This window comes from Physeter macrocephalus, chromosome 10 (genome assembly GCF_002837175.3).
Source record: "Physeter macrocephalus isolate SW-GA chromosome 10, ASM283717v5, whole genome shotgun sequence".
NCBI classification, from domain to species: Eukaryota; Metazoa; Chordata; class Mammalia; order Artiodactyla; family Physeteridae; genus Physeter; species Physeter macrocephalus.
In genome coordinates this window covers 35,570,128-35,582,833 of record NC_041223.1, presented here as the reverse complement: position 1 = coordinate 35,582,833, position 12,706 = coordinate 35,570,128, and the positions used below count along the sequence as shown (strand labels likewise).

Below are 12,706 nucleotides of genomic sequence, written 5' to 3'. Positions count from 1 at the left end.
TCAGCAGGCGGACTCTCAACCACTGCGCCACCAGGGAAGCCCTGTGGCTGTGTTTCTAAGTTTCTTAACAAGCCCATGTTGAAGACATGTTTTAAGTTTTATTTTTATTCCTTAATTTCCTTTCTTTTGCTTCCCCAGTCATTGGTAGAGAGAACTACTTTATTCTAGGACTCTCCAAAGCCATCAGGAGTCTCTCTCTCCCCCTGCCACCCTTCCTACAACATTCCTTTCCTTACTCTCTCCTGATACTATAGGAATAGCCATTCTATTGTCCTTATTAATTATGAGTGAACAAAATCAGCACCATGGGTACAGTTCTTAAATGTAGCAACATATAAAGTACTAATGACATTCTGATGTGTGCTTACAATGCAAAAGCAATAATAACAGGGATGTTAGTGCTAGCTTTTAAAGAAAAGATACTGAATGCTTTATATTGTCTCCTGCATCTACAGCTACATAATTGATATGCATGATTTAACTCTGTTTTACACGAGTGTATCTGGTTACTATGTCTACTTATAGATGTAGTTTATTATTATATACATTTAGAGATGTTTGATGTACTAGCTGAAATTTTATTTCCACATACCTCTGTGGGAGTCTGTTGAGACTTCTTTTCAGATTTTGGCAAATCTTTGCTTCCTCTTCTCTTTAAAGATAGCTGAAATAAAGCATGAATAGATTTAGTTTTAATTCAATTTTATATTTTTAAGTGTCCTAATTTCCTATGATAAAACCAAGCCAAATGAAAAGTGTTAGTTTAATAGCCATAAGGGAGGGAAAAATACCCAAACCAGATAGATTTAGATATATTTTACTTTGGATGGGGATATATATCACAATAGAGGAGTAGCTGGCAATTATCAAGTTGATTTGAGAAATACAGGAAACCTACTATAAAAATGCAGAAAAGCAATTTGGAGAAAATTTAGATCGATAACAATATATTATATTATTCAAATGAAAGAAATCCTTGTTAGCATTCTACATCATTAAGGAAAAAAAAGGAATACGGTATTATTTGCAGTTGGGACTTAGGTCGTTATAAGCTTATAAAGACAAACTTTCAGTGGATTTATGTAGAATTTGAAGAATTTCATTCTTTCTTCACCACACATGCATGTAGACAAACATGATACACATGTTCATATACACTCTTCCACACACATGTAATACAGTAGGGAATAGTAAGGGTTATAGTAAAATGGAGACGGCATGCTCCATCTAAAGGAGCCAGCTGAGAGGGAATTAGGAATGTAGGCTTTTTCAAAAGAAGCTGGAGATCTGGATTTTTATGTAAAATCTCCTCCATTTTATTGGCTGGCTCTAATTGAAATTCAAACAAATAACACTTTGTAGGTCAAAAACTATACATCTAGTGTCAAATCCTTTCATGGACCAGCAGTATTGATCTCTGGTGCTCAGTTCCATTTCTCACCACCATTAAAATAAAGTTCCTCTGTATGAATAGTAACTGTATGTATGAATATCTACCATGTACCAAATACTGAGCTGGATACACAATTAAATAATGTACCTACCATTAGTAAGCTCACAATTTAGCGTGGGAGACAGGGATGCAAACAAAGTACAAGCTGGCAAATGCCATGCTTTAGGTTCTGTAAAGAAGGGACTTTGTCCTAGTGTGGCATCACCACCATGAGAATAATAGTTGCCACACAGCAGATGTTGAAAAAAAAATATTTGCTGAACTAATGAGTGAATATGAAATATGAGATTCTGAGGTCAAAGAGGAGGATGGCGGTACAGGCTGACAGTAAAAGGAGGCACGGTTTCTCTAAAGAGCAGGCTTCATGAATTTGCCAAGAACTGCAAATTAAATTCTTCACATGTTAATTTCTAACCCAGTTCCAGTGTTAAATGCTGGCATACGTTCATGCTGCAACCGCTTTCATTCAGTATAAAAAGGAAACTACAGAGCCAAATGAATAGTCTACGTGGTTATTTATTTCTAGTTCACAGACATTCTCCATGTTGCCTGTATAATTTTCTTAGAAGCTGTGGGGACTGATTCACCATCACCAAAAGCGATTTAGGAACCAAGCAGCAAAAACAGTCTCAAGGAAACCAAGAATATAGTGAGCTGAACTAGGGAATCCTGGAACATTCTGTATAGGGGCTATCTACAAAGAACCACCTAAGTTTATTTTGTTAAATATTTATGGAATGCTCTTACTTTGAATTTACTCCATTATATGTTTATTTAGCACTTACTAATGCACTTCATAAGGTTCCATAATAAAAACAGCACGGTCTCTGCTCATTATGAGGTTCCTGATTTACTTGGCAAATGGTCAGTTCAGTCTGCAATTTAATACAGTGCGATGAAAGCAATGATAATGCAGAAGCAATATTAACTGGCACTGATTGAGGACTAATTCATGTCAAACACTTTATATACATTACCCCAACTAATTCTTAAAACACCCCTTTAGTCTCATTTTGCAGATGGTAACACTAAAGCTTAGAGAGGTTAACTAGATTATTTAAAGCAGTGGTTCTCAAAGTACGATCCCCAGAACAACATCATCAGTGTCACTTGGTAACGTGTGATAAATACAAATTCTCGGGACCCATCCCAGAACTACTGAATCAGAAACTCTGGAGATGGGGCCTAGTGAGCCACAATTTAACCAGCTCTCCAGGTGATTCTGATGCATGATAAACTGTGAGAAGCACTGGTCTAAAGTCACTGCTTGGTAAGTAGCAAAATCAGATCTTGACCCAAGTCTTTCTGATCTTTATTATTTACTAGATCACAGAGAAGAAAGGCTTAATCCAGTCTAGGGCTGGAGATGGTATGGGGAACTAGAGATGATTTCCAGAAAGAAGTAACAGCTTATCTTGAATCTGGTAGATGAGGACTAACACAGCTAAAGATGGAGAGGAGGGCGAAGGGAAGAACAAAGCATTCCATGTAGAAAGACCATTTCTGGAACACAAAGAAATATGGGATGGCTGTAACAAAGTGTGAGGAGAGGGTGACATGGGATTTACTATCAGATCTTGAAGGACACTGAATAAAGTTTGGATTTTACCTCATCAAGTCAAATTATTGTCTTAAGGTCAATTAGAAGTATTAAGAGGTTTAATTACTAAATTATTAATTTACTAAATTTAATTATCCAATTAATTAGAATAATTAAATCATAATGATTAAATTACTATATTAGATTAGTTAAATTTAATTATTAAATTATTATTAAAGGAGTATCCATAATCAGATTGTCATAGAAGAAATACAAAGACACAAAGGTGGCAGTCCCAATGACCATGAGGTAAAGGGATGGCATGCAAGTGAAATGAGGGAAAGTATGCTCTGGTTCTGAGAAATTTTGGGGGGGGTTTGTTTTTCATTCATTCCATATATATTTGTTGAGTTCTGGCATATATACGGTACAGTAGGGTTATACAAATATGAGAAATATTTTACTCTCCTCCCAAAGAGCTAACTGTTTATGATGGTAAAAAGAATGCAGATAATTAGTTAAAACAGTAGACAGAATTAACTGCATTTATGAATAAAGAGCAAACAAACGATTGAGAGAGCAAAGAAACAGCTATGATTCCAGACGTGGGGAAATCAGAGAAAATCATCCAAGAGCGCTGACGTTTGAAGGATGTGCAACATTTCAACAGAAATAAAACCAAGTAAACAGCAAGGGCAGAGGTGTGGAGGAATAAGCATGCCTTACAGATGAATGGAGACAGAGACACTATAGAGACAAGGTAGAAGAAGACACTTCAGGGACTGAGGTCAGCTTGTGGAGATGAGAAATTTAGATTTTATCCTGTGGGCAATGTTAAAATGAGCCCTCTAAATTAATACAGGAGAAATGCTGAAACTAGGCCATCCTTTCTTAAGAGGCATTTTCTATTTTACTCTTATTTAAACATCACTCAAGTGGTGTGTCAAACTCAAATAAAGCTCTGAGAGAAGGTTACCCCCTAAATAAAAATATATTGCCTTTAAGGAACCCCCAGGACTACCTGTACCTTTAAGTATGACATTTAAATTTTCAATAAATATTTAATCATCTTTTCGTATTCCTGTAAGTTTTTATTAACTTTCTGACCCCAATGAAACAAAGATGAGAGATTCATTTGGGAAGAGAAAGCTGGAGAAATACGGTAAGTCTAAACAGTCTCTTTCCCATGAGGATAAAATTTTGTCACACACCCCCCCCCCAATCATCCCATCCCACGTTCATGCACTAAATCTAGGAACCTCTATAAGGGGACCAGTTTAGGAAGCTAGAACTAAATCTCACATTTTCATCTTTGTTCTCGAAGTAGGCACTTCAGGTGGTTCTCCAGATAAATATGTTGAAAACATGTCTTGTCCACATCTTAATCCTTTGCATTCCCATCCTCAGCTATCCAAAAGAGACTGCTGTTCTTTTTATCCACGTGAAGGCCAGGAATTAGAGAGTTTTACCAAAAATTGTTTGCACAGCAATTATATAAATTGGATTTGCGTTCTAAAATGTTTTGAGATTGACTTTCTTCCTCGATTAAAATTTAGTACACTTCTTAACATGTGATCTCTTTGTGTTTTTAGCAATTAAGCAACAGAGAAGAACCTGTCTAAAATGTTATTTTTATACCTATTATTTGTACAAAAATTTCCTATGTTTTTAATAAAATTAAAGAGGGATCCATTTGTACAGTGATTAAATCAAGAAGGAAACTATAACTGTATTAATATAGGATTTATGGAGCACTACATGTGTGCCATGTACTTCCTTCCCTAAGTACTTAATATGTATCCATTCATTTAATCTTACCAGTCTTAGGAGTTTGCCACCATTATCCAAAGCACACAAAGGATAAACCACTCTGCTAGCCAAGTGTCAGAGCCAGGATATAAGTTATCCAGCTTCACAGCTTTTGCTCTGAACAATTACGTTCCACTTCTACCCCAAAAGAAGCAAAGTAGAGGGTTATGTTATTTCTGGGCATATACTTCTGTATGCTATTACATCATAGCTGCATGGGTTTGAGGCACTAGTTTACATATATTACACATGAGCAACGTATTTTTCTCTTGTCAACACAGAAGTCAGCAGAAGTGACATATACACTCACTGGTTCTCACAGTCATCCTGTGAATGCTTGTGACTTCAGGGTGACATTGGAAGTGAAGCATGGGGATTTCTGACCTGGAGGCTGGAGGAAAACTGAAAGAGCCAGGTACTCTGGCTCTGCTACCATCTGAATGTTTGTGTCTCCTCAAAATTCATACGTTGAAATCCAAATGCCTAAGATGGTGGTAACAGGAGGTAGGACCTTTGGGAGGTGCTTAGATCATGAGAGTGGAGCCCTCAAGAATGGGATTAGCGCCCTTTTAAAAGAGACCCCACGGAGCTCTCAAGCCTCTTCTGCCATATGAGTATACAAGTTTGTGACCTGGAAGAGGGCTCTCACTTGGCCATGCTGGCGTGCTGAGCTGGGACTTCCCGAACTGTGAGAAATAAATTTCTGTTGTTTATAAGCCAACCAGTCGGTGGGATTTTGTTATAGCAACCCATTTTGAAAGGGAACAGGAGAGGCTCTTGTCCCTAGAAGTCCTCCTCCTTGCCTTGTGTTACATCCTTGACACCTGGCAGAGGAGGGGCAGGTAAGAGCACCCAGAGATCTTGCCCACGACCACATCCTCCACTCTCTCCCCTCAACGTATGAGGCAGGGTCCCAAGCTTTATACAAGACATGATCTTGAGGAGCAAAGGGAATGTGGGTGAAGGAGGCATGCTAGGATGATCAGGTCTTGTTACTCTTCTCCGGCAAATCTTCCAGTGGTTTTCCATCTCGCTCAGTCAGAGCCATGCTTTACTAAGGTACAGGAGACCTTGACTACACACTGGATTTGTCCTGGTAACATTTTAAAAAGACATGACCAGGCTTCAACCCAGACAAATTTCAATAGATTCTGGGGCTGGGCTCAGGAATTTCTTCCAAGCTCCCACAGTGGGTAAAATGTACAGCTGGCTCTGAACCACAACCCTGCTCTATGTGGTCAGCCCTGCCCCCCACCCCAAACAAGCTCTCCAACCTCTCCTCTGCTTTCCCAGCTCCAGTGTCACCAACATCCTTGTGGTTCCTCAAACATGCCAAGCATGCTCCAGATTGGGCCTTTCCTCTGCCTCAACACTCTTCCTTCACCCACTCCCATAGCTCATTCAGGGTCCCTAATTAGAGAGGCCTTCCCAGACCACTTAGTATAAAAAAACAGGTAAGCCCCTATAAAATACCTCCTCTACTCTCTTTTCCACACACTCCTTGTCTTCCTAACCCTGCTTTATTTTTCTCCAGACCTCCTCTCACCCTCTGACTTGTGTATCTGTTTCATGTCTGTCTCATTCTGGAATGTGAGCTCCACCCATGCAGGACCTTTGTAATGTTCCGTGATAGCTCTGGCTCTCAGAAATACACCTGGCACAAAGTAGTTGCTCAGACAATGTCAGTTGAATGAGAAAATAGCTACTTCAACCTTATTTTTTACATAGCTTTGTTTTTGAAGCATCCTAATCCAGGAAACTGGTAGGTTAAAACAAACAAATAAGTCCATTTTAAAAGTTCCATATAAAGCTTAGAAAAACAAAGTGTCTCAACCTTTTCAACAAAAAGACTAAAGAGTAAAAAACGTATGAGCTGAAAAGTATTTAAAATGGGACATATGATACACCTTTGTTCTGTTCTAATACTTTTTTTGATTTTTACCAATTCACTTTCCCAGCGTGATAAGTTAAGATTCTAGGTCTCAAAATCATTTTGTAAAGGATATTTGGTACCAACACTCTTTGATGGCTTATCTGCCTTTGTGGCTTCTTCTCATCAGCACCTCTCCAACAGTTTCTCTTCTGCCCCTGGCCCTGGAAGTCTACAGAGTCTACTTCTCTTCCCGCTCTCAAGCCCGGATCAAGACACTCTTCACCAAAGTGCATTCTTAAGTGACCTCTTCTTAGCTCTCAGTCGTGGAAGGGACCAAGTCAATGACCCTCCATACTCTTTCACTTTCCCTAGCCTTGGGGAAACATCAATGTGATAATTCTTATGTGAACTAAGTGACTTTCCATGTAATATAATTCACCAAGGATTTACAAAAAATAATCTGGAAATTATGGGCATAAAGGAACCTAACCTTTGGGTTCCTACCAGTGTCTCTTATACATTAGACTTAAGACTTTATTAGTGATAAAGGCTTTCCACAGTAAAACTGTTTACAAAACTGGCTGTATTTTTCCCCTCCCAGTAAATAGTCCATTTACAATGTGCCCCATTAAGAGGCAGAGTCTTTTTCTGCACCTCTTCAAACTGGGCTGGCCTTGTGACCCGCTTTGACCAATAAAATACAGCAGGAGTAAAACGTGGTGGGAAAGATGACATGCGAGTTCTGACTCTGCCCTCAAGAGATCGTGCACATTCCTGCCCATTCTCTCTTGGAAACATGCTGCCCCATGTGACAAGTCTGGGATAGTCTGCTGGATGAAAGAGTCACATGGCCTAGTTATTCCCATTGTCCTAGACAACAGTCAGCCAACTCCCAGAAGTAGAGCTTCCCAACTGACTGTCAGCTGACCACGGATATATTCGGGGACCCAACTGAGACCAGAATAATCCATACAGAGGGCCAAAGAATTAGGCAAATAAATGATAGTTTAATGCCACTAAGTTTTGTGATAGTTTGTTGCACATAAACAGCTATTACATTTACCAAATATTTTTCATCATTGAGTTTGAAAAATATTCAGTTGATATTTATTTTAAAAAATCCTTTATTCAAATCCCAGAAAAGCAAAAGACATACATAAAAGGCTAGGTAAAAGAGCTGAAGGGAGGATCAAAAAACATAGGAAAAAAAGAAAGTCAATGTACTTTCTTTGTTTTTATTTTTTCCCTACTTTTGTCAATATTTTGATTCCATAAAATATTTTTTTAATAAAACTGAGCTTTAAATAAGTTATCATAAAAGCTTACCTTTCAGTTCTAAAGGGCAGATGCTTCTCTTAAGATGCTTCTTTTAATAGAAGAAGGTGTTTAATTAGCACCGAAGGCGTGATACAAGTTAAATGCTAATAAAGTTCATCCTAACAGTCAAGCTTAATACAGGGTCTGGTTCAGCACATTTTTGAAGTACTTCTTCTATTTGAACTTAGCTTTTATTTTTCCTTTTTCAGAAGTGATGTATACCTCTTTACAGTGCTTCCCTCGATCTAGGTTTCTAATTTATATCTGTCAATTTTATTTGTCCTTTTGTTTCTATAGTTTTCTTAGGCAAGGGAAGAAAAATAATTTTACAAAACTTCCTAATTAAGTCAATTTACAGAGTTGAAACATAAAAAATTCAAAGAAAGCTGTATTGAGAAAATTCTCAATTGCATTTTAAGGACTAGATTTCCCAAACTCCTACTGATTGTTAGTTTAAAAGGCCAGAATTTAGAAAAGGATAGAATAGAGAAGAGAGGAAAAGAAAGTTGTCATTAATAAATCTATTCGAAGAAACAACTTTGGAAGATTTGGGGAAGAAAATTAATCAACAATTTAAATCTGGGATTTGTTCCCAGAAAATACTAATATTTATTAGTATTAGTATTTATTTTAAAAACTGAATTTTTCATTCTTGGGGAAGATGGTGATCCCCTTCTGAATATTATCACAGAGGTACATGTCACACATGGAGAGGTGTATCTGGCATACAGAGTGTGTGTCATGGAGGTGGAGACCCACATCTGCAAGAATAAATCAATCCTCTTCTGCCAGAAGGTTATCTTCTCCTTCTGTCCCATAAGCCCAGGCCCCTTCTGAGTTATGAGGCTTCAAAACTTATTTTTTCTAACCTACAGTGAATGCCTAAGTAAACACTTTTAAAAGCTGGAAAAGCTAGTTTTCTGCTCTACTTCGAACCAATGCCAAATTGAAATAGCTGGGATCATGTTCTTTGTTATTTAAAGGGTTTTTTAAAAATAAAAGAATCCAATGAATTTTCCTTTTCTTGGCTCCTTCATCCTTCTCCCTTTGTGCTGATGTACATATCCACAGCAGAGGTCAGACTGAATATAGTTGTATAAATTCTTTATTGCTAAAGAATATTAATGCATGAATTCTGTAGAGCATGTTATCAAACCAAATCACCAATGAAAGAGAAAACATTAGAACTTTTGCCTATGTGGGAGTCAGGGTTATCTCCTCAGGGCCACATGGCTTTGAATGGCTCTAGAATTGCACAGTGTCTTTCCTTTTTAAAAGTCATTCTTTGGTGCCAATCATTATTTTAGATCTCTTCTGCTCTCTTCCTAGACTATTGCTTGTTACTAGTGCTTAAATGTTGTTAGATTGGAACTCACTTTCTATAATTAATACAGTGAAATTTAGGTAAGCCAGAAACTTGAAAAGCAAAATACTGAACTTAACTCCAGAAAGTCCAAAAGGTCTGAAGGACCATGTGATGTCAGAAGGGAAAAAAATGAAGGTTTCTCTCATTAATGGGATGTGGTTGCTATAGAACTAGAGAAAATGAAATTGGGAGGACACTGGAGATAATATTATAATAGTTGGGGCTTATAAAATCTTTGTAAAAAACATCCCTTTTAAAAGTTAGGTTTGGACCCAATAATTGCCTGCCTTCCATTGTGTGCCTTATACTATATGACCAAACACCTCCTGTTCCTTAGACAGAATTAGTCTCTGTATTCTCTAAGCTACTTGAAGATATTCCAAGGGTTGAAGGCTACTGGTGAGAGAGTTTCTGATACAAGAATCTCTTACATCATTTTAGAAATCCTCTATTGGAGTAGGGTGTAGGTTGTTAGAAGGTCTTCCAAATTATCAATAATAAACTGATCCCCAAACAAGACCACCTTGCTTTAAAAAAGCAAACGCAACATGATAAGAGTGCTTCTCTGATATTCATATCACATATTACACTTGGATAAGTATATCTGAAAAGGCCTCAGAAAGTCCCGCACAAATGAATAGATACAGGACTGGAAGCTTTCTCAGTTGAGACTATTTTTTTTAAACCTGAGAGCCTGGTTAATGACTTTTGAAGTAATAATCATTAAAAAATTATTTTACGTCTTAGATACTTGATCCACAGTAAAGGTATGCTTACTAAGCAATGAATGTCATCAGCAAATGCAGAGATTTATATTCCCTTCTAATTTGCTCTAGTTAATTAATTGAGTTCTAAGCACCACTGCATTTAGTAATTAAAATGCATGTAGAAAATTATGGCTGGGCAGTGAAAGCAGTTTCTTATGGCTTTTCTCTATAATAAGGCAAAGAAAAAAATCGCGGCCAGCATTTGTACGTTAAAATAATGATTTGTCCACTTTTTATATTGTGTATCGACCAGCTTCTACTTAATTAATGCAGTGATATTAACATCATTTTTGTATCAACTTTAGAATCTTGTAAGAAATATGTTTGAAGTGCCATTAAAGATGACAGGATGCTTAGAGGTGGGTATTACACAGGTGCTTTAAAATTATTCTTTACACAATCACACGTTTAGATATTTCGTGATAAAATTTCAAAGGTCAGAGTATTCAGTAATTCCCAAAATGCACTTCGGAGGTGGGGTAGTAGAAGAAAGTTTCTGGGATAATTCCTAAACTAAGTTAAAAAGTCATAGCCCATAATTGTGCTTTAGAAATTTTGGAATTAGTTGCTAAATTTTAAAGTGTGGACAGTTTACATTTTAAAAATTAAGATTTCTAGTTTCAGTTGAAAAATTGGAAGACCTGGTAAAGTTGGGTCCTGATTATGGCGTGGCAACCTTGGATTGGAACTGACTACTGAGACATACATACAATATCCATTTAGCCCCGTCACTCAACACAAATAGCTTCACTCATTCATATAACCCGTTTGACCCCCGAGTAACAGTGGGATGATCAAACTCTGCTCTGGACTGCTAAGGTCACATATGTGGAAGGAGCCCAAGAAACTCAATCTTCCATTCAGTACCTTACAGGAATGCTTTCTATACCACCTAGACCCTGCCTGTGCTCTTCCAGGAGCTTGCTTCAATAGGAGGCAGGCAATACAATCCCTTTACAAATGGCTCTAATGGATAAAATGTCTTTATTTTTATCTCAAATCCACTTAAAGTAGAAATCACTTAAAGTGATTCAAAGAATAAATCTACTTTATCTTCTATATTAAACACTTTCATTTAGAAGGGAGTGATCACATCTCAAGTATTTTCTTCTCCAGTCTGTATATAATACCCAATACTTTTAAGCATTCATCATGTGACATGGTTTCATGTCTAGCTTACAGTCAACTTAACTCCCTAAGCCTTTTTTGTGTAAATAGCTATGAATATATTTCTCTCCTTTTTGTATTTGTGTAAATTTTAAAAAATCAAATTGTAAGACATCACATTTATTCATATTAAATTTCATTATTAATTTGGGTTTACTAGTCTAGTATGCTAAGTTTTATTTGTTCTGTCCTTGCCTGTATTTTTCTTGATTGCTACAAAAGAGGATTCTGCCTACATATTCTTTTATTAGAGTATAATAGGTATGTACTAGATATGTAGTTGAAACAGCATGAAAACATTTATAAATACAGCATGCCAATCACAATCTCTGTAACCTCAATCCATGCATCAAGTAAAAATCATGAATAAAGTATAATCATAGAATATTTTCTCCACAAATCTTAAATGGATTGGAAAAAATCTTGTTTCCATGATTTAATTCAATGATAATCAACTTATTCCTGGTAAATTGGCCTTTTACCATTTTTAAAGATAGAGAAAGTAGAGGCAGAAGTAATTGGTTTTAAAAAAATTCAGAGTATATTTAAAAGCACAAAGAACCAAATCCAAACTTTTAAAAGCAAATAATACATCCACAGACTGTGTTTTGTTTGCATGTATATATGCACATTCATAGAGCAAGTGAGTATGAGTGTGTGTGTATGTCTATGTGCATACATGCATATGTAAATATGTGTATGCATTGGACCATGTGAGAGTATGTGCATGTGTACACATGTATGTGTTTTAGGTCCTGGAAAGAATTTCAGCACATCTTAAAAACTGCTCAGTGAATTCTAAAACACAAAGATAGTCAGAATCTCTGTAACCTCTATCCATATACCAAACACATAGTTTGAAATCTATTAGACATATGAGAACACATGCTCACTGAAATAAGTTATAATCTTATTTTACTTTATATTAAGGGATATCTTGATATCCTTTGGAAGTGTACTGTTTTTGATCAAATCAGCTCATTTCACAGTTACTTTGGAATAAATGGAAAATCACTAAATTTCTGAAATCTTAATTTGAACAAAAACAAGTACCATATTTTAGGCTAAATAAATTTACTTAATTCCTTAATACAGTGTTAAAGAATGCACACATATTCACACACATCTTCTTTAGATGAGAGCAACTTAACAGCTACACATACATTAGTCCCTTTATAAATAATAAATAAGTACCTGGAAGATACATGCATGAACATAGAGCATGAGCTATCACTGGAATAGGAAGAAAATATTCCATATATTAAGGAAGTTATGGAAAGTAATCACAGATGAACTAGATTCATTTCCTAATGTATTATTTTTTAAAGAAAATTTACCCTGTTCACATTGTTATTCTAATTAAAAGAATTTGGGATAACATGACATGAAGCTATCTCTTTCTTCCTATTAAAAT

At 36.5% G+C, this 12,706-nt stretch overlaps 1 protein-coding gene across 1 annotated transcript in view; it reads right to left on the bottom strand.

Annotated features, from left to right (window-relative positions):
* MTCL3 (MTCL family member 3) overlaps positions 1-12,706 on the bottom strand; it is a 58,735-nt gene that overhangs the window by 22,857 nt on the left and 23,172 nt on the right. Inside the window, exon 5 of the mRNA XM_055087514.1 lies at positions 593-664. Within this exon, the coding sequence (XP_054943489.1) occupies positions 593-664 (72 nt within the window). The remainder of the gene's footprint in view (positions 1-592; positions 665-12,706) is intronic.